General features: G+C 40.6%; 9 protein-coding genes across 12 annotated transcripts; 3 read left to right on the forward strand and 6 right to left on the reverse strand.

Annotated features, from left to right (window-relative positions):
* Nucleotides 1-1,408: 1,408 nt before the first annotated feature.
* LOC125764189 (serine/threonine-protein kinase 11-interacting protein) lies at nucleotides 1,409-8,013 on the reverse strand. 3 transcript variants are annotated; one of them, XM_049428146.1, is made up of 13 exons: nucleotides 7,639-8,013; nucleotides 7,306-7,535; nucleotides 6,115-7,179; nucleotides 5,899-6,042; nucleotides 5,302-5,796; nucleotides 5,106-5,220; nucleotides 4,756-5,021; nucleotides 4,454-4,684; nucleotides 3,928-3,969; nucleotides 3,303-3,498; nucleotides 2,382-3,227; nucleotides 2,129-2,304; nucleotides 1,409-2,058 (listed from the first exon to the last, which is right to left on the reverse strand). In XM_049428146.1, the coding sequence occupies exons 2-13, from the start codon at nucleotides 7,436-7,438 to the stop codon at nucleotides 1,511-1,513; spliced, it is 4,257 nt and encodes a 1,418-aa protein (XP_049284103.1). In that variant the 5' UTR covers nucleotides 7,439-7,535; nucleotides 7,639-8,013; the 3' UTR covers nucleotides 1,409-1,510. The 3 variants fall into 3 exon arrangements, with proteins under 3 accessions (XP_049284103.1, XP_049284104.1, XP_049284105.1); XM_049428147.1 differs by having other exon boundaries at nucleotides 7,306-7,566; XM_049428148.1 differs by lacking the exon at nucleotides 3,928-3,969 and having other exon boundaries at nucleotides 7,306-8,012.
* A 55-nt stretch (nucleotides 8,014-8,068) lies between these two features.
* On the forward strand, nucleotides 8,069-10,848 carry LOC125764190 (protein disulfide-isomerase A5). Its single transcript, XM_049428150.1, has 6 exons — nucleotides 8,069-8,266; nucleotides 8,386-8,820; nucleotides 8,889-9,109; nucleotides 9,176-9,614; nucleotides 9,693-9,834; nucleotides 9,897-10,848. The coding sequence occupies exons 1-6, from the start codon at nucleotides 8,240-8,242 to the stop codon at nucleotides 10,535-10,537; spliced, it is 1,905 nt and encodes a 634-aa protein (XP_049284107.1). The 5' UTR covers nucleotides 8,069-8,239; the 3' UTR covers nucleotides 10,538-10,848.
* On the reverse strand, nucleotides 10,548-12,178 carry LOC125764199 (60S ribosomal protein L24). Its single transcript, XM_049428162.1, has 4 exons — nucleotides 12,047-12,178; nucleotides 11,895-11,970; nucleotides 11,533-11,780; nucleotides 10,548-11,359 (listed from the first exon to the last, which is right to left on the reverse strand). The coding sequence occupies exons 1-4, from the start codon at nucleotides 12,049-12,051 to the stop codon at nucleotides 11,224-11,226; spliced, it is 465 nt and encodes a 154-aa protein (XP_049284119.1). The 5' UTR covers nucleotides 12,052-12,178; the 3' UTR covers nucleotides 10,548-11,223.
* A 241-nt stretch (nucleotides 12,179-12,419) lies between these two features.
* Nucleotides 12,420-13,849, forward strand: LOC125764198 (transmembrane protein 138). Its single transcript, XM_049428160.1, has 3 exons — nucleotides 12,420-12,643; nucleotides 12,705-12,952; nucleotides 13,019-13,849. The coding sequence occupies exons 1-3, from the start codon at nucleotides 12,510-12,512 to the stop codon at nucleotides 13,123-13,125; spliced, it is 489 nt and encodes a 162-aa protein (XP_049284117.1). The 5' UTR covers nucleotides 12,420-12,509; the 3' UTR covers nucleotides 13,126-13,849.
* A 122-nt stretch (nucleotides 13,850-13,971) lies between these two features.
* Nucleotides 13,972-17,904, reverse strand: LOC125764192 (Krueppel homolog 2). Of its 2 annotated transcripts, none has more exons than XM_049428153.1 (5): nucleotides 17,750-17,904; nucleotides 16,149-16,316; nucleotides 14,988-15,237; nucleotides 14,785-14,918; nucleotides 13,972-14,710 (listed from the first exon to the last, which is right to left on the reverse strand). In XM_049428153.1, exons 2-5 carry the CDS (start codon nucleotides 16,313-16,315, stop codon nucleotides 14,473-14,475), a joined length of 789 nt encoding a protein of 262 aa, XP_049284110.1. In that variant the 5' UTR covers nucleotide 16,316; nucleotides 17,750-17,904; the 3' UTR covers nucleotides 13,972-14,472. The 2 variants fall into 2 exon arrangements, with proteins under 2 accessions (XP_049284110.1, XP_049284109.1); XM_049428152.1 differs by lacking the exon at nucleotides 17,750-17,904 and adding an exon at nucleotides 16,404-17,696.
* Nucleotides 17,905-17,985: 81 nt separating this feature from the next.
* LOC125764194 (protein-lysine N-methyltransferase CG9154) lies at nucleotides 17,986-19,080 on the forward strand. Its single transcript, XM_049428155.1, has 3 exons — nucleotides 17,986-18,423; nucleotides 18,493-18,646; nucleotides 18,704-19,080. Exons 1-3 carry the CDS (start codon nucleotides 18,220-18,222, stop codon nucleotides 19,066-19,068), a joined length of 723 nt encoding a protein of 240 aa, XP_049284112.1. The 5' UTR covers nucleotides 17,986-18,219; the 3' UTR covers nucleotides 19,069-19,080.
* On the reverse strand, nucleotides 19,065-19,730 carry LOC125764200 (prefoldin subunit 1). Its single transcript, XM_049428163.1, has 2 exons — nucleotides 19,564-19,730; nucleotides 19,065-19,484 (listed from the first exon to the last, which is right to left on the reverse strand). Exons 1-2 carry the CDS (start codon nucleotides 19,582-19,584, stop codon nucleotides 19,119-19,121), a joined length of 387 nt encoding a protein of 128 aa, XP_049284120.1. The 5' UTR covers nucleotides 19,585-19,730; the 3' UTR covers nucleotides 19,065-19,118.
* A 476-nt stretch (nucleotides 19,731-20,206) lies between these two features.
* LOC125764193 (uncharacterized) lies at nucleotides 20,207-21,959 on the reverse strand. The gene is made up of 3 exons (XM_049428154.1): nucleotides 21,805-21,959; nucleotides 21,217-21,557; nucleotides 20,207-20,925 (listed from the first exon to the last, which is right to left on the reverse strand). The coding sequence occupies exons 2-3, from the start codon at nucleotides 21,543-21,545 to the stop codon at nucleotides 20,496-20,498; spliced, it is 759 nt and encodes a 252-aa protein (XP_049284111.1). The 5' UTR covers nucleotides 21,546-21,557; nucleotides 21,805-21,959; the 3' UTR covers nucleotides 20,207-20,495.
* A 342-nt stretch (nucleotides 21,960-22,301) lies between these two features.
* LOC125764197 (mitochondrial import inner membrane translocase subunit Tim23) lies at nucleotides 22,302-23,453 on the reverse strand. The gene is made up of 3 exons (XM_049428159.1): nucleotides 23,272-23,453; nucleotides 22,941-23,190; nucleotides 22,302-22,878 (listed from the first exon to the last, which is right to left on the reverse strand). Exons 1-3 carry the CDS (start codon nucleotides 23,324-23,326, stop codon nucleotides 22,584-22,586), a joined length of 600 nt encoding a protein of 199 aa, XP_049284116.1. The 5' UTR covers nucleotides 23,327-23,453; the 3' UTR covers nucleotides 22,302-22,583.
* Between the last annotated feature and the right edge of the window lie 191 nt (nucleotides 23,454-23,644).

Consider the following 23,644-nt stretch of genomic DNA (forward strand, 5'->3'; position numbering starts at 1 on the left):
AAACAAGCCTTTCGAGGAAAGTGGCCAGAAGGGTGACACGTTTGCGTTCGACCAGTAGCCAGCGAATGGTTTGGACTGCACGCGTTTTAGTGGGACACGTTACGCGTTGAATGATGCCGCTAGCTACATACAGCCCTGATCACTACCAGCGATACCCTAGCAGAAGGCTAGGGATTGCAATTTCCGGCTAGGTAATCATTCACTTTTCATTTCGACAAACTTCTAAGCCTTTCGTGTGGGATTTTCGTTGTGGTAAAATCGTACAATTATTTTGGATTCAATATATAAGACAAATTTCATTATTTATCATTAAAATCATGAAAGTTTAAAAAAAAAACTTTAAGCGATTCAGCAAAGTATTGTCATCTTACATGGAGGTACCTGGTACTTTTCAATCGTTGACATGGAGGTGCCTGGTATTTCATATACACTATAATACATATTATATTATAATACATATACATATACCATAATATAGGGATTTTTTTTTGTTTATAAATATACAAACATTAAAAATGATTTGTAGAGTGAAATGCATTGTTGTTTTTGTTGTTGAGCACAAACAACTATTTTTTTATAAATTATAAACAAAACAGCATACGGTAAGCTTGGGTTAACACCGGCAAATGAATTGTTGGTTTATTTAACAAAAAAAATCGGACAAAGGTATGATTGCATTAAATGTTTCCCTAATGTTGCCAGAGTCGTATTTAATCTAGTTAGGTATTAAAAAAACTTATTGCATATTTACATTTATATTTACTTTTTCGGAAATAAGTGCGAAAACAGTTGTGAACATGGAAGTAATTCAATAATTATGAATATTAAAATAATAGTGAAAAAGGAATCGTAAAAACAATAAAAATTAAAAAGAAAATATTGGAAAGTAATGTGCAAATCAATTGACTTTGATTTTGGTATCTCCATTTCCCAAGTTCCGCTCTTGTTTTCGTGATACCTTCTCCCTTGCCGCTACTTAGGTTAAGTACTATATTTCTAAAAGACTTAGCAAGACTTATTTTAGCCACGTAGCCGGATAGTCAGACCTTGCTTCGGGGAGACGGTCCGGATGGGATTTGATACCCGATCCTGTCGTGTGGAACCGGCGCCATTTATCACCACCAGGCCCCTCCAAAGTTCTAATAACAATAAAAATAAAAATATCTACAACGCGTCTAGGGATCGGAACAGCTTACTGAAGTTTTTTTTTGTATTGAGATTATTGTATAAAACATATACAAATATAAATAATGTAAAGTTTTTAAGTACTGTAGTTTTTATTTTTCGCTTTCTAGCTTTAATCGATATACTTTCAATGTCATCTCATTATATTTTTTTTTATTTTAAAGAAAAAAACAATTGATCTATTGCAAAAGTAGATATTGAAAGAATTTCCAGAAACGATTGATTTGTTGTATTGCTAATATCACTTTTATTTTATTAACCTCATCATACCGTCAATAACTATTCCATCAACTCACGTACAATCAATAAACTATAATAAACATACTTAGCGAATATTACTACTATTGTTGACACTGTTCCTGTTGTTCTTCATATTGCCGTAGTTTTTGTCATTCTTACTATTGGCATTGTCACCTGCGGCCGTCACTTCACTAACCAAAGGCACACCGAAAATATTTTCCCACAGATGGCAAATGGTACTGACGGTGCTTTCTTTCGCCGTTGCTGTAGCAAAATCAAGACGCCACGTTTCATACTTGTCCTCCTGCTCGTCCATATAATTCAGTCGGCACGATAGCTCGTTCACATCCTCCAGCTCGACAATGTTTGTCATGAGTTGAGCGAATTTGGGCTCCACAGGATAGGCCGAGCTTTCGTTAAGCCATCTGATGTCTGATGTTAACATCAGATGGTTTTCTGTTACTATCAGCGTCGACAACTGCACGCTTTCCAGTTCATCATGCAATAGTACATCACAAAAGTTTATTACCATTACCATTTTCACTTGCTCACCCTTCGCTGCCTTCTTCAACTTTCCGTTCAAAAGATCCGAAGGTTGGTAATCAACGGTACAATACTGGGGTAGAGGGTTTTCTAAAAGTAAACAAAAAACATCGATTTTATATTGGAAAAGTGTGACAAACGGATTGCAACTGTAACATACCGTTAAAAAACAACATCAACTTATCCGTACGAAGAATATCCTGAAGTATGACGTGTACTCCCCCAATCGCACTTATAATAAATTTTATTCCAATCTTCCATGGCAGTGATTGAGCTATTCCAACGCAATCAATGGTCCCGGAAAGGTGCTTCTTTAACCATGTAGAGGGATCATCGCTGTGTAAAAAGCCGAAAGTAACGAAAAAATGCCATTAAACATATGCAAAACATCTTACGGCGCAACACGGTTTTACTTTTCTGCTGCCACTTTCTTCATTATGTAGAACTTTGTTGTCGACATGATGAACAATCCATCGAACCCAGAAGGCCACTCCTCGACACGATTATCGTCAAAAATCACACACGATACCAGCCATTTCAGTGATTCTTGAACATCCCCAAACAAGTTCTGATACAGATACAGCTTTAACCGATGATCGACGTTGGCAAAATCGTTGTAGCTGTAGCGTATTGGTTCGTAAAACTTTTTCAGCAAATTGTCATCCGATTTTCCTTTCGGATTCTTTGCCATGAGCATATTAGTAGACTGAAACAAGCCCCCAAGTACGGTGGTAAGCACGGAACTATCCGCCTTTGATGTACTAGTTGGCGGCGGTACATTTTCATTCAACTCTTTACGATCATCCATTGAGTGATCTTGCGGTTGAGTTTGCTCTGGCAAAGCGGATTCCTTTACGACGTGTTTCAATGCCGATCCGTCTGATGTTATTCCTTGGCTGGATTCGTAAGCCGTACACACACTATCCGTTACCGAGCCGGAACTAGAACTTTCTGTCAAGTTTACGTTCGTAAGGAACGCCTTTTTGGTTGCGTGAGATGCATGCTGTTTCGATACGTTAGCACTTTTTGCCATCGATGTGTCTTCTTTGACACTCTCTTTGGCAATATTGCCAAATGTTTGCTTTAAAGTGTCGTCTAAACTTTCATCCAGCTTAGTTTTTATACCGGCACTCACATCTGCATGCTCCAAATTACCACTCATCATAGAATTTTGCCTTATTGAGTCCACACTACAATCGTTTATTGTTTCGAGACCAGCAATACGGCGTTCTTCGGAAGCTTTTCTACTGGGATGATACCTGGGATGAAAGCAAATCATATCGTTTAGAGTAACTTGTATTTTTGTTGGAATGCAGCATTTATGTAGTACTCACCCTCGATCCAACACCTCAATGCTGCTCTGACTAGGGTTACTCAAAACTTCTATATCACTCTCGTTGCCAAGCAAATCGGCATCTCGATCTCGCTCGGAGTTGGTACTGCCTGCAACGCTTTGATTCGAATCGCAGGAGCTTCCCGGTTGCGATATTCGCGAAACAGATGAAGAATCATTGAATGATTCACCGGATTCTGAACAAATGAAAGCATAGTAATTTATCTTTAATTTTGGTTTAAAGTTGGGAAAAGACAATTTTTCTTATCATTTTCATTTCGTTCATTTCCAACCTACTACTATGAATGCTATTAAAAATCTACGTACAACTCAATAACAATTTAAATATTACTATTCGACGTCAAAAAATAGTAATCATTACTTGTACTATAATTTTACCCGTGGACCCATTTCACTAAAATATTATTGTGTGTATTTGCTCTGTATTCGTAATACATGTGTTTGAGATGCATTGCAGTTTGATAGTACAATGTTTTGTCGACAGATGATAGGATAAATATAGTAAAATGAACGAGTCCAATGTGTTCCACAATTCTTTACGTTCCGAAATTCCCAAAAAATCGTTCAAACATGAAGTGATGAAGTATCATTAATCGTGTGCTTACTTTGATCATTTTTCACCGGTGATTTCCATATTTCCGGATGCACTAGAGTGTTGCATACACACAAGCACAAACACCGCATTCAAAATTCGGTCAGTATAATTGAACAGCGCACAGAAAGAAGTATTGTTACAGTTGTTAATTTCAACCAAATTCCATTTGTTTTAGTGTTGAAAGTTGTTCATCAAGTCGTGCAATTAAAAAAATAAAAACAAAACAAACAAAACATTAGATACCTTATTTAACTGCGATTAAAATGTCGTTGATTTAATCGATTTTGCAGATAGGTAAAAGTAGCCGTGGGCACTAACAGATGTGTTAAGAATTTTTTGACCGTTAAGAGCTATTTGTTAAATGGATTATCAGTAGTTGTTAGGAAAGAAGAATGCAATACACAAACCGTTAAATCGATAATAAACTACTACAAAACCAAAAACAAACTTTTGAGCAATTAAGTTAAGCGTTTCAGTGACATTAAATGCAACAAAATCATGTACATAAAGTTCGATATATATTTCTATATACGTACCTAGGCTATTTTTCGATGAGCTATTATGCATCATTGCAGGATCCAGTATATGTGTACCAGAAGGTCCGGGTACAGCGCTTGCAACGTCATTATTGGACCCTGATGCAGGTTGTATTGCTATTTTGCTATTCTCGCCAGCGCCAGAACCGGAAGGAAGTACCGCATCCTTCTCCAGCTGCTGTTCTTTTATCTCAATACAATAGCCACCGAAGCACTCAGGACATTGTAGATCTGCAACGTAAATAGTTGGATTTTAGGCAAACGCAAATTGCGCAACAAACAATTTCACGTGGATAGCTTACCATCAAACATACGCTTGGTATTTACTTCTCGTGAAAATTTGGCATCGCAGACTACACATTTGTATAAACGCTGATTCATTTCGGACAGCGGCCTCTGGGATAGCATATTGCGAAGTCGATTCTCCAACAACTGACAATCGTGTGCGTCCATGTCGTACACACGTTCCCTTTTGTCACGTTTCATTGTGTCAAAAGTTAATGTTATCCGTGACGAAGTGGATCTTTCGCATGCTTCTAACGTTTTGATTCCCCAACGTGTTTTTGTTCTGTAAAATGGTAGACAACAGTTACGGGAACGTTAATAACACAATACACCATTCATCTCACGTATCTTGCATCACAACACTTACTTTCCAATTACGTCTTTCTCTTTGATGCTCCTGTCCGAAACTACGATCGACAAATTCGACTCATTCCCACGCGAGGAAACATGATACAACACTTCATTATCTTCAATTTCTGACTCTAGAACAATAGAGCGGCAAATGTTAAAAATTAAATTACAAAAATAAAACATCGTAACCGTGAAAACAAACTTGAATTTACCTTCATCTATATCTCCTTGATTTCTGTAGATATCCGTTAAGTTTAACGATCCCTTTGTGCTCGTGCCTGTTGTATCCTGATCTAATGATTCATACTTCGTATCACCAATATTACCGCCAACGCTTTTGTAGTCGGAAATTGTAGTTCTAGTCTCCGATAAAGAATCCTGCTCTACTGGAGATTCTTTCAAGGTTTGTATTTGAAACGGAACATGTTCATCACCAACAGGAGTACTGGTACGTTCTGGTCCAACACATTGATCTTGTTTATGGGTTTCGGTTGAAGGGCCTTCAGTTGCTGCTGCTACCTGGTTGCTGAGTTGCATATTCGTTCGCTGATAATGTGCTACACTTTCGTATTCCTTGTCCAAGCCCGGATCAAACCCAATCACGTTCTTAACCAAGTGACCTGCTTGACTTTGCAACCATTCGCTTCCATATTGGCTGCGTAGTTCTTCCAGCGTTCGTTTCGTCTCCAAATGTTCACGATTGCTTTCTGCAAAATATGAAATACACACAACCATTTCCTTATTAGTTATATGTTAGTTATACTTATACTTATAGCGTTTCAATATTGCCCCTGTAGCGAGATACTGACCTGCGTTAGTTAGCATAGAGTTAATCGCTTTGCTCGCATCTACAGAATGTTTTCTTGCGTTCGTATCCTCGCTATCGCTCTCCGATATAACGGCTCGTCGTACTCGCAATTTCCTTTGACTGACTGCAGACTGATTCATTTGATCTATTTAAATCAAAATAATAACTTTGGTAAATTTCCATCTTTACTTTCTTCGTCAGCAAAAGAAAAAGCTACCTCTTTCATCATTGACTCCTTTAAAGCTCCCTACGGAAGGTTCATAATCTCCATCGCCAGCAGCTATTGTAGTGGTGCTAGATGCTGGTGTGTTTCGTCCACTTAGATTCAAATTCGAGCCTGTCACTGCATTTGGGACCAATATTGCCTTGTAGCTGTCGTAGTTACCCGTCAGCGTCTTTTCGTACCGAGAAAGTGGCGCGTTGTCCAATATAAACTTATTCCCGGACGTAGCTTTATTAAGATACCGTGCTGTTGCCTGACGGTGCTTCGGATGACAAGCAAGCGGATTCTCCAGCAGATTTACACTGCGCAGAGCAACCAGCGTGCTAAGCGGTAGTAACGCACCGTGATCTACGATAAAGTTCCCGGACAGGTCCAGATCATTCAAACAGCACGACAGACAAGCCAAGCCTTCCAGATCTTCCAGAAAGTTGTTCGATAGCAGTAAAACTTTCATCTTCCGCATTGCATCGACGTGAAAGGCAGGGATTTTATTGAGACGATTGTAGCTAAGATTCACCACTCGCAAATTTGGAAGACTTCGTAAAGCGAACACATTAACAAGTTGGTTATGGCTCAGATTCAACACCTCAAGCCACGGTGCGCGTTCCAGCGAACAGCCCACGCAGTCCAGCATATTGTAGGCCAAGTTTAAACTTTTTAGCGAGCGCCATGGGTTGCTATCGGGCGCTTTGTCACCGCCACAGCCAAACAGTAAATCGATTGTGTCCGAAATGCTTCTCATGCAAGTCAGATCCTGCAGCTGGTTTTTCAAATAGTATAACCCAACTATTTGATTGATGGGTATCTTCTGCACCTCGAGCGTGCGTAAGTTACGAAACTTACTAATATCCACCGCAAACTCATACGGGTCATCATTGACGAATTGGTTCAGGCTGAGAATGACAGTTTTCTGGACGAAATCGTAAACGAACTGCAAATCGCGAAATACGTCCGATTTCGCATTGTTCGGTTTCACCACTTGAAAGTTCTGGGGCGGAAACGTTTCATTTTTATCCACAATCAAACTAAACGAATCGTTCAATGCGCGAAGCAATGATCCTGTGAAGATAATGAAAGAAGGGTTCGTAAGAAACCAAAAACTCCAACGCCGATCGCTTACACGCTTGCAGCATGATCAATCGATCGGTCTTATCAATTCGATCGAATGGAATCGTTTAACCCTACCTGATAGAGATAGTTTGAACTGTGAGTTCAGCACTTTATCACCGCTTTCCTTCAAAAGCTTTGCCAGCGCCGTGATCTGCGTCGGATCCATTGTTGTCTTCTGATCTCGGCTTCCACACTTGCTGTTGATCATGCATAAACTCGCAGATGGAACAGAATTTATGTGGTATATGATTCATGCAACGCCATACGCTTATGAGAAGAGCACTAGCAATCCTATTATGCATACACTTACACGGCATAAAGGAGAAAACAACATTACTTATGATTCATTCATTTCTGCCCATTCATGCAGGAAGCTTTTATATAATTCGTAAAACGTAGATCATTTACTTTGCCAACAAGCGGATTCCTCACACTGAAGCAATTTATACGCTGTATGATAAAGGCAAAACAAACTCGAAACAAATCACAATCGCGCACCAAACTCACTCTCGAAATGTTTTCACTTCACAATAACCTTCATTCGATTTGCAAAACAAAGAAAGCCACTAAGCGCTAGCTAACTCAAATTCAAATGCTTTTAAACTATTTTACACATTCAATAGCTACACGAAATGATCTAGCACAGCAACAAAAGTAAAGATCAATATGCACAGACGAGCAATTAGATGTTTATGTTTCATTAAAAATAGACAACGAGTGAAAAATATGGACGATGATTCCAAAACAAAACTAGGTACCAACACACACGCACTGCTTCGCTTCATTCGCTTGAAGTCAGCTGTCGTACTGTTGTCAAATACTTCCAGGCAAAGTTTGACGTTCTCGTACAAAGATGGCGCCCGTTGACGTTTACAACGAGCAACAAAAGCAAAACCGGCTATGTGGTATTTTATCAGGCAAAGTGTTTCACTAGGTTAAGGTTTGGCTGATAAGCACGGGAGTTGTTGGCTTGTTTGTTTAGTTTAGCTGAAAAGACACCGTCTTCATCATGAAGCTGTCTGTTTACTTTTTTATAGTAAGTTCAAAACTATCGAGCCGAAAATTCGTGTGTCCGTGAGCGAGCACCGATGACGCCTACGGTATCGCCCACCATGTAAGGAAATTATTCATTAATTGCTTTGCTAACAATTCCAGATAGCCACTATTGGCATTTGCTTAGTCCATTCCAAAACGCAAAAAAGCCCCGTCATCGACAACATAGCCGACATGAAAGAACTGAAGAAACTATTTCGCACAAAAACAAACGTACTGATACTGTTCGTGGCCGGGATGAAGGAAAACAATGCAGTACTGGCGTCGTTTAAGGAGGCTGCCCAAACCGTAAAAGGTCAAGGCACGATGGTGTTGCTTGATTGCAACAATTCCGAGGTGAAGAAAATTTGCAAAAAACTTAAAGCCACACCCGCGCCTTTCGCATTGAAACATTTTAAGGACGGCGATTTCCACAAAGATTACGATCGCCAGCTCACGGCAACGAGCATGGTCAACTTTATGCGCGATCCTACGGGTGATCTGCCCTGGGAAGAGGATCCAATCGGTATCGATGTGATGCACGTTCCTGATGCCGTGGTAGGTTTTTCGATTATCGTAGTTTTACTAGTGTAGTAATGCGTCGTAATGAGTAATTTATTTTTCAGACTTTGGGTAAATTTTTGAAAAAAGAAGTAAGACCAACACTGGTAATGTTTTACGCTCCGTGGTGCGGATTTTGCAAGACGCTCAAGCCAGAGTTTTCAGCTGCTGCGACGGAACTGAAAGGACGATACGTGCTAGCAGCGATTGATGTGAATCGCCCGGAAAATTCTATCATTCGCAAACAGTACAACATTACCGGGTTTCCCACGCTGCTATACTACGAGTACATATACCGATGCAATGGGCATATCTGTGTATTTTTGACTAAATGCTATCGTTTCGTTCGCAGGAATGGTCGCATGAAATACACATTCGAGGGAGAAAACAACAAAGCAGGAATTGTAGCTTTCATGAAAAACCCTGCCGCCCCTCCTCCAACGAAACCAAAGGAACCGGATTGGTCGTCGGAGAGCTCATCGGAAATTGTACACCTGACCGTAGGGAATTTCGAACCAGCGCTTAAGGATGAAAAATCGGTACTAGTAATGTTTTACGCTCCGTGGTGCGGTCATTGCAAGAAGATGAAACCCGAGTACGAAAAGGCGGCCGAGATCATGAAAGCGAAAAACATTCCCGGTGTTTTAGCGGCACTCGATGCAACTAAGGAAGCCCCCATTGGCCACCAGTACGGCGTGAAAGGGTATCCGACCGTAAAATACTTTAACAATGGTGAATTTAAATTTGACGTTAATGTGCGCGAAGCGGACAAGATCGTAAAATTTATGCAGGTAAAATTAAAACTAACAAAGGTCCCTGTTTTTGCTACACGATATCTTAACACGACTGGTGCTTTTTTCATATTGTAGAATCCCACTGAACCGCCACCACCACCTGCTCCGGAAGCACCGTGGGAAGATGAACCTTCTGAGGTGGTCCATTTGAATGAGGAATCGTTCAAACCATTTCTGAAGAAAAAGAAGCATGTGCTTGTGATGTTCTATGCGCCATGTAAGTATTCAACGGCGTATTTCGAAACGATATAATTTTACCTGCCTAATCCTAATTTACAGGGTGCGGCCATTGTAAGCGAGCGAAACCGGAGTTTGCTCGGGCGGCAGAACATTTCAAAGATGACCCTAAGACCGAACTGGCAGCAATCGACTGTACCCGCCACAGTGCCGTTTGTTCAACATTCGAAGTGCGCGGATATCCTACGATTAAGTACTTCAGCTACCTTAAAACCGTGCGCGAGTATAACGGTGGCCGGACGGAGACTGATTTTATTGCCTACCTTAAGGATCCCGACGCTGCCCCTACGAAGACTGATAAAGTAGCTGAACCGTTCGGAGATTTTCCTGGCTCTGATGAGATACTTATTCTAACGGATGCAAACTTTGAAGAAGTAACCAAACAGGAACCAAACCTACTAATTATGTTCTATGCCCCGTGGTGTGGCCATTGTAAGCACATGAAGCCCGACTTTGCGAAGGTGGCCAAACTGTTGGCCAATGAAAAGGTGCCCGCTAAGGTAGCTGCTCTAGACTGTACGGTGCACACGAAATTTGCCGAACAATTCCAAATACGAGGCTATCCGACGCTGAAGTTTTTCACCAATGGACAATTCCAGAAAAACTACGAAGGTAAACGCACTGCCCAGGATATGATGCAGTTTCTTCGATCTGGTGGTTCATTACCAAAGGATGAGCTGTAAAACAAATGCCTCCTTCTAGTACTTTTGTTCTCTATTATCGATCAAATTTTCTTTAACCGGGTTGTTTGTAGCATCAAAGGTGCTGAAAACCCTTGTGTCCATGTACTCACTCAGTTTACACCTACCTATCATTTTCGAAGGATAGGTAACATATTTCTACCTCTTGTCTTAAATTCCTCAATATTGTCTTTTTGTCTAATCTAAGTGTATATATAATCGTCTTCGTGTCACGTACCGTGAAACTCTGTGTGGAAGCTGTGCAAACGTTAATTTTTTAACATAATACAAACTTCACTACATCCATTTCTAAATTTGCATTTTCTTCGTGCGATGAAAGAACTCCGATTCCCAACGTACCGCCTGGGCGACACGATTGGTTTATTCGTAGCGGCACAGAGGATCCTTTTGGAGTGCTTCCTCGAATTGAATAGAGAACATTATAACTCCAAACAACCATGCAATCTCTTCAAAGTTCTTTCGTTTACATCTACGCCAGCCAACTTATCTTCCAAAAAAACCATTTTTTTTCACATGCCCCATCAACCGACGGGTGGCTGTTTTCTTATTTCATACTCCCAAAATTACATTTTCAACCTGTCCGACGTAACTGAGCATAGATGGTGTAAGCTTCACGCAAGGGACACGCAATCAACACATCGACAGAAATGAAAACATGTTTCCATTTCTTATCGTTTTCCTCCAACGCGTGGTGCAGCCTTCTGCGAGACCTTGGCAGCCTTTGTTTTCTGCTGCTTAGGATTTTGCTGAGCGGTTTTCGGCTTCTTGTCGGTCTGCTTAGCCTTCTTAGCTTCCTTGGCAGCCCTGTGAAAACAATGAAAAACGCGGCGTATTATTTAGTGCACTTTTCCACAACAATCACCAAGAGGGATTTCGGTCAGCTCATCGATATCCACTAACTTGTTGATTTCTGTCCATAGGAGATATTCTGATATTCGTTCGAAACTAATGTCGGTTCCTAAAACAATCGTACTTACTTGATTGCCTGTTCACGCTGGGCTTTACGAACTTCGGGCTTCATGTTTCTCTTCGCCATGATGTCCGAAAGCGACGCACCGACGATGGCACGCTGGAACTTCTGCGTGCGGCGAGTGCGCTTTTTGGAGGCTTCCTCCACAATACCCTTCTTGTGCTTGCGGCGGTACAGCACCGTCCACTTCACCTTGCGCGGGTTGCGCTTCATCAGGAACGAACGCTCACATTTTTTGTTCAGGAACGTGAACGTCTGAAAACAATAGTAGCACGAGTTCAGACAACAATAGCAACACGATGCATCGAAAACATTGAACAAGCAAAGAAACCTTCCACCCTACGACAGAAGGTTTGCCTTCACACTCACCTTTCCATCGGCTTTGACAAGAGTCTTGCCGCTGGCGGGGTAAATTTTGAACCCGCTGAATGCGCACAGTCCGATCCTGCGGAATAAAAACACATGTTAGAGCCACAAACTATCGAATGCGCTATCGCAAGCTGTTTCGAAACGATAAATACTTCATTTTTAAAGGCCGCCAACTAGCTTAGTTTCACAAGCTGCTTGTTTCTCTTCGAAAACGTGTGCAGAAAAGAACCTACGAATGACAGGGCTCGCACAATGCTGCCAACACAGCGAACCTCAAACCAAACGCAACGCTTCGGAAACGCTTCCAGTTGTCAATCTATTTTGTTTTCCTAAATTGTGTTATTTTGAAGGTAGTTTTATTTTCAATCCGGCCTTCAATGCTGTAACAGTTAATGCAAATCGACGTTTTAACATGATATTCATTTCCTCATTTCACGAATGTGTTCAATAAACCACAATTGATATTTTTATATTTCTGCGATTTGGTAAAGCTGGCTACCCTGCCAATGCCGGAAATATTCGTTTCAAGCAATTGTCAACTCGACGAACGTCAGTTCAGTATTGTTTTGGTGTTGGAAAAATCGAACATAGAAGTTTACAAAACAGCATTTTACAATGCTCAAGTTATCGCTAAAACGATTTGCCTCTGTTCTTTTCTTTCAAATGCTTTTTCTCATGGTGGATTTGGGAATTAACAGTTTTTCGTATCTCGCCCGTGGTCATCATTCGGCAGTGATTTTCCTGTTCATGTACGGCAAACCCCATTTATGAAATGCATCGTAAACAAATGTTTCTTTCCCGTTTGTTTAGTGCCCAGGATGTCTGCTTAATGCTCTCGTTCACGGCGTTCGTGTTCAGTCTATATTCGACCTACGTCTACCAGGCGGGAATGGCCAATCTGCTGTACGAAAAATTTCGTACCCCACTGCTTATAAGCATGATCTACTTTTTCCTCAGCATCGCTCTCCACCTGTGGCAGGTAGTTGGACACTCTAGCGAACCGTATCAATTCCAATGGCCAAAGGCACTGACGGCACTGTTCATCATACACCGACTGTGTAAGTGAAACATAGCACTCGAAAGGTGAAACCGATTGTTATCGATAATGATTATCATTTCTTCAGTTTCGCCCATCTATTATTACCTCTACAAGAAATCCGCTTTGAAGATGAGTGATCCGCGATTCTACGAAAATCTGGATTGGATTGCTTCGCAGCTATCGATTAAATAAGTTCATAATATGAATACCATAATTTACTCAAACGCACTAAATGTTCCATGTGAAAAAATAATACTTACACTCTCCAAAGCTAGTCAGAAAGTATTAACTCGTTATGTGGCAGTATAGTTTCAGTACGAATAATTTAAACTTATGAGACTGAGTTTCCGCTAATAAGTAAGGTCATATGCGTTAGCCAATGACAACCAAACTAACCAAAGCACAAGCACTAATTCATGTGCGAAAAAGTAATCTCATTCCTTATTATGTCCGTTCAACTAATTGTAAGAAATATGGAACTAAATAATCGTCGTTTAAGGCAAGCACCGATCCAACTATAAATTGATATTGATAAAGTCATGCCTCTAGTCACAGTGTTTCGTCTGGCACCAGCACTAGGTAGGTTTAGATGTAGTGAAAACTCATAAATGTCTAATTTGTTCCACATATCAGAATAAAGAGTTTAAATTGAAACACAATGTGTGATGGACACCTTGAGAAAATGTGAAAATCGCGCTTAATTTCAAACATAGAAGTCAGTAAACCTCTTACACCACATAGATTATTGCAGAACTCAATACAGAAGGTTAGTGAAGTAATGAAAGTAGCTTGGTGAATAACCTGATTCGGTTTGTTAGATAAAACTAACGAAAGCTCCAGTACCATGCAGACCTTTTTTTATATGTTTTTGTATAAAGGTTTACGGTTCCTTTTTCCAAATCATTAATTATTGTTGATTATTTTTATTTGTGGCTTTTTAACAGTCATCTTCTATTTTTAAAATCAGCTAAATAGCGGCAAAATCTCTTATCTTACCCGTTTTTATCGATACAAAATGAAAGTAACAAAACAGTTGACCTCATTTTGTGACAATGTTTATTTCCATTTCCGTAATATTTACGCATTCATTCACCCTAAAAATATAGTAATCAACAAACGGCCTTTGATTGTATACAAACATATTGTAAGGTATGGGGAACATAAAATGAAGATAGAAAAACACAATTCAAATGGAGCTACATGTAACGGATGTAGATGATTGCTTCTGAAGCCCGCAACTGATACCATTGATATTTGATCGAATGTGGCAGAATGCGGCCTCGCGTGAAAGTGAAAACCCCCCTCTTTAGAATTTTGTTTATTGTTTTCGGCGCAGCAAAACAAACCTCCAGTGCACACTACCGATCGTTGCACATGTAGGAAAGCGTAGATCTGCGTCCATCGTTTAAAAAAGAACGGCAATCCATCCAAGTGGGCCTGCTACCAGTATGATGTTCACTATGCGTGCGTGCTCATGTATATGCGCGGGTGGTGGTATGTGCAAAACAACATAAAATGTTTAGGCGTACTTTGTTCCTACTATTGCTGCTGCTGTTGCGGCGGTACCGGTGTAGGTGGTGCTAATCGGCTGATGAAACCGATCGCAGCATGTAGAGCTTTACGCAGTACCGGTGGTGTGCCCGTGCCGTTGGCAAAGTTTTCCGCAACTAATCGCAACTCGTAGAACACGTTTCGTGTGTATGGATTGCGGCGGGACGAGTAGCGCATTACCAAAAATTGGAAGTACACCAACGGCGTCATGATGCCGGCTTTGCCTCTGAAAAATTAAGTAGTAATCAAAATCACCCTTACCACAGATCGTATTAGTTTGCTAAACATGGCTATACTTACAAAAACACAAGCAATACCGTCAGTGGCATAATGATAATTTCACAGAACGCCGCAAATCTTAGAATGTTGCGCGTTTGGAATTCAACTACCGAAATCAGTAAACGTGCACCCCACCATGAGTTCTGTCCCAGTGTCTGCAGCAAGAAAAATGGAACACGTTAAGATCAATGTGTATGGCACAAAAAGGGTAACAACTAACTTACATCAAGCAGGGTCAAGGAATAGCTCGTGGAATGCAGCACGGAGAAAAGTACGACCGGCAAGATTATCACCAACATAGGGTACACGTACAGGAATATTAAGGAAAACAATAGATAGTGGAACGAATCCTCTAGCATTGTTTGCTGTAGATAGGCACGGGAAAGTTTAAATGGAGGTAGACGTTGGTGTAACCGTATGGCACTGGTGGCCGCATTTGCCATCAGCACTTTGTAGTATGCATTTACAGAGTTACTGTAAGAGAAGAATGGGAGTTTTAGTATAGGGTTTAATATACATTATATGTAAGATCATTTACTAATTTGCCTAAAGCAGTTATTAGGAAACACAGAACCGCCATGACGTGCGGAATTGATCAAATCATACATTTGTTTGACCTCGATCTTCTCTGCTGGATTGCATTCAACTTAGCAATGAAATGTATCAACACGAATCATCAAAAGTGTTTGTGTGTTCCAACTAACTCGTATTTGCGGAACATTGTTAAATTAATATTCGAAGGAATCAGAGCGTAAATTGATAACAATAGTTTGTACACTAATTTTACTTCATATCATACGTAACTGTTATAATTAGCTGTAGTACAACCTGTAGACTTAGCTTATATCAAGAGGTTCATTGCAGCAACATGCTCTTTCTTTCACCCTACACACCTCGTGGGGAAATCAACTAGCAGCAAGCGCTGGAACTCGTAACTTCGCAGTATGATTTTTTTTTCTTGTCTTGGACATTTCATTACGTAAGCCGATATATGTAGCTCGTCATCACACGCTGGCCGCCATGTAAGTGTGGGTTGGTGCGAGGCCTAAATGCTGAGCATTCAGTGTGTTGTGATGTGAAAACGCGCAAATCGTTCAGATGATCCTGAGCAGTCCCTTGTGCCACCGGTGTTGCACTTTTTGTTGTGTTGCATGCATCTTTGCTTGCTCAAACGCACGCCAAGTTATTCACATAACATAAGTGCTTTGGACGCGAAAGCAGGTGGGGAGGTTTGATTTTTTTGTCCATCCTCCCATTAAACACTCGGATTTTACTTCGCCACGCGTGAGGTGATCATCGGAGAGTTAGGGAAGGAGAAGGTGTACGCGCCATCCAGCGAGCGCATGTACGATTTGACGAGATGTAATGATATCCATAGCACTTACCCGTAGAGGAAGGGTAAAACGTATCCTAGCGCAAAGTAGATGGTTAGCACGCGGGACACCCATTGCGTCGTTTCCAGTTTGTTTGCCAAAACATGCTCTTTCAGTGCGACAAAACCAGTTTGCCTCTGTTGCTGCTGCGACTGTTGATCTCGCTGTTGATCGCTCATCCTGCAATGTGGGTTAAGGGAAAGACGAATGTTTACTTAGCGAGTGTCTTTAAGGTTTAGCAAAAAAAACATCGACCATGAAATATACATTAAAGCTGGCTAAGCTATCTGGACGGTACGAACGAAACTCGTCGCTGATAAGCGGTAACTCGTTCGCTATTGAAGGTGTTCAATTTTGTGTTTATCACTATTATCAGCACGTTATACCGATCACTATTGAGCCGTACGTTTCGAAGCAACGGCGCCTTTTTGGTTTACTATCATCATTCGCATCCATTCACATGATGTAATGTAACAAACAAACCAAAAAAAAGGGTGGATGGAATTTAATCAAGGTGAACCTCAATTCACCGAGATTTATCTACGAGCATGAAAAAAATGGTTTTGCGATAATCATCAATTCCTACGACACCACGTTTTCTACCACGATGTGAGATGAATTGGAGTAGAAATTTAATAATTGGCTGCATTTTACTTTGCTTAAACCTAGCGAAAACTAATTCCTAAAATACAGAAAACGAAATGAAAAGCAGAGAAAAAAGAAAGTTGCCGTTACACTGTTGCAATTGAATGAGCATCCGCGTAGTTATTGCAAACGGAGAGCAAAGCAAGCCATTGAAACAAAGGCCTCCTACTATTACGTTGATCGTCATAAAACATGAAATCGTGTTTATTCCGCCGCCTGCTAGTATGCGATTAAAGATAAAATGATAGATAAACTGATAAACTAATGGGCGGTCCCTCTGACTGTGCCAGTCACTAGGACTAGGTAGCTGCCCAGTAACATATAGACAACGAGCGCGTTTCAACCGTCATGATAATTATTGGACGTGTATCGCTGCACCTTTCTCGAATTGTAATGTTCTCGCAAAACACTTGATATACGCAGCACGATAGTGTTGCTAAAAATAAAACATATGTACCTATCTCACATCGGAAAGAAAGTCGAAAAGAATTCATATCGAATCTTGTCCGCCAAAAGACAGAGCGCAACGTTGGGTTTGTGATGATTTGAATATTTTATATGCGTATAAAAAGCTAATGAACGGTCTGAACACACATGTATACATCATTGACCGCCTTCCCTACCCCACCTTAAACACTATCGCGTATTTCGAAAGTTTTGTTTGCGTCTCGCTGTACCAATCACCCAGGTACGCGAAGGTGGAAGCGAACTGCAATTAGGATACGCCATGTGAACATTGCTGTTCGTTCATCAAGATGATGGGAAATGTGTTAATAGGGAATCCACTTTAACGGGGTAGCTTGTCCCCGTGCCCCCTTTTCAGCCACATTAACCCTTCTACTACACACGATTTCACCTGTGTGAACGCACACCCTGAGCAATCAATCGATTCGCAAAGCCAGTAATTGCTGTCTCAGCACAACACACTACTCAAGATACCGATTTCCTTGCGTACGTACGAACATTACCTTCACTGTAGAATGGTTCCAAAAGAAATGCAACAAACGGATCACTTGCTTGCTTCGGGTCAGGTTCCTTGCTAAATAAAAATTAGACTGAATTATCAAAATGAGATCCAATCAAATTCCACGCACTTTCGTTTCGCTTTAGCTGTGTTTGACGTTTGAGCGAATAGTAAGCAACATACTGTCATCGCCCGTTGGACAAGCGCAGGGTTGCGTCAAGTTCGTTTTCTGCTTGTCATGTTTACCCTTTTTGGTTTTATATTTTTCAAACAACGTTGCGAAATTATCCATTTAAGTTTTAATGAAATGTTGAAGAGAATATAAAATTGGCCAAAGGTAACGGAACTCTAAACAATGCAACTTTGGCATGATATGAACTGTCTGTTCGTAGCGGACTATTGTCAAATCGTTCAATATTGTGCAGCCTTTTACCTCTTCTGCACAGTGCGAGATACGTTTATTTTTAATTATTTATGTTTACAAAATTTGCCCACAACATGGCTCTCCTGAATTCGGAATCGTCTTCTGTTCCTGGCGAAGAAATGAGCGATGATGAGGCCTACGTTTTACCGGCAGATACAATGCTCATCTTGCAGCAGTTTTTACAAGAGAAGGAATTGAAAGAGCGGTCTGAAAAAACTGGAGCTGAGCCAGAAGGATGTTTTGAAGAAAATTGGGTATGGCAAATGATATATTTTGTGATTGTTTCCACCATCTGTTTAATATTCCATACCTATTCCTTACAGCAACTGAGCCAGTTTTGGTATAATGAAGAGACGAAACAAAAGCTTGCATTTATCGTAAGAAAATTACAAGAACAAAGTGGTTCAGACACATTTCGAGTAGCGCTATTGTCGGCACCATCTGCGTTTAAGCACGTGGTTAATGAAAATAAACAAGGTAAGGCTACTGATACGTGCAAAGCGGATGGAATAACTAACTAACGCTTCATTCTAGCTATGCTATTTGAATTTGATGAGCGATTCGCGTCGTATGGAGATAATTTTCAACAGTATGACTACAACAAGGCTTTCGACCCGGAGTACATGGACGCATATGCCGATCAATTCGATTTGATTATCGCTGACCCACCGTTCTTGTCCGAAGAGTGTATCGAAAAGATAGGAGCAATCGTGACAAAAATCACGAAACAAAATGCAAAAGTTATTCTATGCTCTGGGGCCGTAGTGCAAGAATGGGCAAAGGAACATCTTGGGGTTAGTTTGTGCCAATTCCGACCAGAGCATGAACGCAATCTCGGGAATGAATTTTGTTCGTACGCGAATTTCGATTTAGATGATATTTTAAATAAAGGCTGTTGATTTGATTATTAATTTATTGTTCGTTGAGGTTAAATTATAACTCCGTACAATTATTCCGCTGGCTTCCCATTCGTTTCGGTCGTCTCCGCCTTCTTCTGTTGTACCAGCTCGCGAAGACTTTCTTCTTGATCCTTGAGATTTTTAATCAAGAAGTCTTTGTTCTTCTCACACTGTGCTATCATTTCTTCGTAAGAAGCTTGGTTCGTTTTTAGCTGTTCGGTCAACGTTGGCACATCGTTCAACACGTACATACGACCAACGGATGCATACACTCTGGTAGCAGGATCAAGGTTGGAGATGTGTCGATTCGTTACTTCGATACGCTGCTTAGAAAGCTTCAAACTATCCGTTTTCATGTGAAGCAGGCGAATCTTCTTAGTAGAATCGATCTTGTTCACCTGCATTTCAGTAAATGCCTAAAAATGGATGTGGGAGCCGCCAAACAAATGTATAGAGAAACATAAAATTAACATCAAGAAACTATTGTTGGCATACCTTTTTCAATTCTGGATCCATCTTCACAGTGCGCGAAATGCAAGAATTGGTTTTTAGATGTGTTTAAAACACTATTTACCGCTTTTTCAAGCTTTGTTTTCGCATGTGCGCTTACGGCCAAATTAGAGAGTTTTGGAATCAATTTTATTGACAAAGAAAACGAATTGTCATATTTGACGGTCTTGTTTGATACCTCCACTGTGAGACGAGCCGCGGTCATCACGAATGGCTTTAATTGAATAATTCGAATCGAACACAAAACATTCTGCAAATGTTATCCGTTGTGCCTGTATGCATGGACGACACAGGTGGTATTATTTTGTAGTGCTTAACACTTTTTGTAATAAAAAGAGAGAAAGTTAATTGAAAGGTCTATCCATTCATTCAACACATATAGTTATGCTGATCGTTTCTATAGACAATGAACCTTCATGACTGAATATAGTATACATACCTTAGTATCGGACTGAAGTGATTTGAGGGCTTTGGCTGTTGTAACTACACAGAACTACATTTGCAACTGGACTATTTACTAAAAATACCGAATGAACAGTTGAACGAACGACCAACACAAGTCCCAACTCATACACTGAAAATTCCGCTATATTGTCCAGACGATCTAAAACAAAATACGAAAGATGTTTTAAGCCCAAAAATATGGTTTATTTAAAAAGGTATACGTTTAGATGTAATTAAGACATGTATATGAAAAATGATTCAACTGATGTCGTTCTGTTGCTTCGTGATGTCAATTCTAACTATTTGTGCTGGGTAAAATATGTAAAAATGTAAAATTTGTAAACATTACATCGATTTAAAATGCAGGCACATTCGGTATCAATGGCATATATAACCGGGTATTATGAAAACGATGTCTAATACTATTGGATCAAAATGGATCAAAGTTTTTACGCACTGTACTTGATTCCGGATTAAATTCGCATGTTTTTGCTGGCACGCGCTCGTCTTGCGTTAATTACTACCGTCCAAATCCATAGCCCAACACAAACCCATGAACAAACTAAGCCAATGATCAGTGCAGCCGCCGTATTGATTCTTCCTTCGCGGCGTCTATCGAATGCAACGTCTTGATGCAAATAATCCATAAAATCAAACACAGACGAGCACGAGATGCGGCTTTGAATGATTGGCACCAAACTACCGTTGGCCTGCATATACTTGATTAGTTCGTTGCGTTGCTGCTTGCAGGTGTTCAAGAATCCATCCAAATACATTGCGGCATGTACGAGTGTCAGCGCGGCCATCAAGCTTCCAATAACGCTGGCCGGTATCCAATAGTATGGATTTATGTCGTCTTCTTCCACATCGGTCTTCGTAGTCATTACAATTAAGTCTCCGGATCTACGAGGAATACAGTTTGGGGGCATCGATGAATATGAATATCTTTTATTGTACTGTTCCCGTCTAGACAACCCCAAACGATTCGATATTCATGATTGTACTATCATAAATCAAATAAACGGAAAGATACCTCTTCTAGTGTACACTTGGATGACTATGGGTATGAATAGCACACTCCAGCCAAGATTCTACGCCTAGAGCGAGGTGTGCAATTGAGTTAAAATTTCCACATTTACGAATCGTCTCGGACCTTACTCCACTCCCTCAAAATCAATACGAATATATACGTACCTTTGCCTAACGGTGGCTGTCTCAGGGTAACGTCGTCGGCGTCCAAAGCACACCCGGAAGACGTGAAATATTCCAAAAATAAAGCAGAATATAATGGGTAACACTAGTCCATAGGCCGCCCAGTGGCAGTACGCGACATGTCCCCCAGTGAAGTGTGTTGGTGTTGACCGGCCATGTAAAATGCATCCGCAGTTCGTTTCAACACAAGTGTCCAAAACATAACGCCAGTGCTGCCATGCTACGGTTGTCGATATGCAACACACGAAAGATAACGTTGCGATAATCGGATACAGATACGCAAGATGTTTTTCGCTTCGATATTGATTCATGCTTAACGGCGTCTACGAAAAGAACAAGAAAGTTGCAAAAAAAACCTGTTTAATCCATGTGATACTTCATCAGTCATCAGTCACAAATGGCAAAACTGGGCGTGGGAACCATACGAATTGGTCCGAAAGCTTTCCATCTGGCCACTTTCCACTTTCTGTGTGGCTAACTCAATTGATGGGCATCCAGAACAGGCTGGTGCACTTTGTGGTTAACTTTGCACCTTTAATGGCTCTGTTCAACAGAGTGCACTGTACTTACACGGTTGTTTACCAAATTCCAATTAGATTTTATAAATAATCTGAGGAGCTGCAAATAAAAACACAATGAAACGTAAACAGCAAGCCAAGCATTTGACGTTTACAAGCGTCGCTTAGCTAGTGGTTACACCCACTGTCGGAATTACACTGTCAAGTTTTTTTATGTCTTTTTTAAATATGCATTGAAATAGCGGGCGAAGAATTGGCCAAATAGAATGAGCATTTTTATTAAATATGTAAATATAAATGCTAAATTTGGAATGATGAGTAACTAAGAACTTCGTTGAATACATAAGATAATTAATTTGGTCACTAATTAAAATAACGTAATGCTCCAATTGCACCCTCTGACTAGCTTTAGGCTTTAATTTTCTCTGAAACCGTCATAAGGATTGTGAATAATTATATTAAGAAATTAACGGGACGAAATAATAGTAACAAAACAACATTTCATTATGGAGTCCGTTAGAAGGATAACAAATCAAGAGGAATAAAATCTTCTTGTAGCTCCAAACTTATAAGTTTATTAACTGGTTATGTTTTCGCTTTATGCAGCGACACTGGAGTTACGCGATGTCCCAACATTTCGAGATTGGTCTACTACCTAATTGAGCCTATAGTAATACACAGTTAGTTGAATGCTCGTAGTTGAACCACACTTTCTCTCATATGTTTCCAACATTTGACTGCACACCGCACTGAACCATTTCCGGAACAGTTGTTACGTTAAGGATGTTTTACAAATTAACAGTAGATTCTATAACTGTTCTGTTGGTTTCATTACAAGTACTGCGACTTAAGATCGCTCAGCTTTTTTGAGCCACCACCAGCCATACACCAAACCACGTACAAGGACGATAGGGCCAATCCAATTCCTCCACCGATTGCACATTTCCGTAGTCCGGCTGTGGATTTGTACAGTAAACCGGTGGCACCACCAGCCGCGATTGTGTTGATTTCATCATCTTCACCGCGAGCGTATTGCAGCACGACACCAAAAGCCGAATACATTACCGCTATCGTGCCAAACGTATTGGCCGTCGCAGCACCTTGCTTCATGACGTGATTTAACAATCTGTAATAAACTTAGGTATTAATTTCTGGGATGGGACGCTTCTACACATTCATAATGCTTACTGTGTTCGGCGTAATTTTCCAGTCTGTTTAGCTAGCCGCGTTGCATTGATACCATTGTACAGTCCTCCAGCACCACCAATACAGGCACCTATCATTGCCGAGGAGCCAATCTGTGAGAAAGCAAGCTCGAATCTGCCTCGCTGTTTGGAAGCTCCTTCGGGAAAAATAAATTCGGGTTGCGCTTGAAGGTAACGTGCATCGTAGTTTAGATACGGCGACAAAGGTTGCAGCTGAGGACTTGCAGCAATTCCTGTTGACAGAAAGGAACACATCGTGGTGTAAAATCATGTTGCGTAATTTGCCGATCGAAGTTTGGAATGCTAATAAATACCTGATTGCGGAGGTGAGCCGAACGAAAGTGGTTTATTCAAGTAATCGTCGCTCATAGTGCTTTGTTTTGTGAGCTCGTTTGGTAAATATGAAAACACGAAAAGTACAATCGAGGAAATGTGCGAGCTGCCGAAAAAAGTATTGTTTTGATAATTCTTCCTTTTGACGTTTGTGACAAATCATTGTGGGACGCGCACGGTCAATACGAACGACAGTGCTTGTAGTGCTTTTCCGAAAGCTTTTACAGCAACCTTTACACCAACTCTCGCTGGTTGCAGCTACAGAAATGTTGTGTTTGTTGAAATAACGAATTATACCCTGATTTTTTGGCGCAATTTGCAAAGAGTTTTTCGAAACACAGCAAATAACGTACA

The sequence above is a fragment of the Anopheles funestus genome, chromosome 2RL (genome assembly GCF_943734845.2).
Source record: "Anopheles funestus chromosome 2RL, idAnoFuneDA-416_04, whole genome shotgun sequence".
NCBI classification, from domain to species: domain Eukaryota; kingdom Metazoa; phylum Arthropoda; class Insecta; order Diptera; family Culicidae; genus Anopheles; species Anopheles funestus.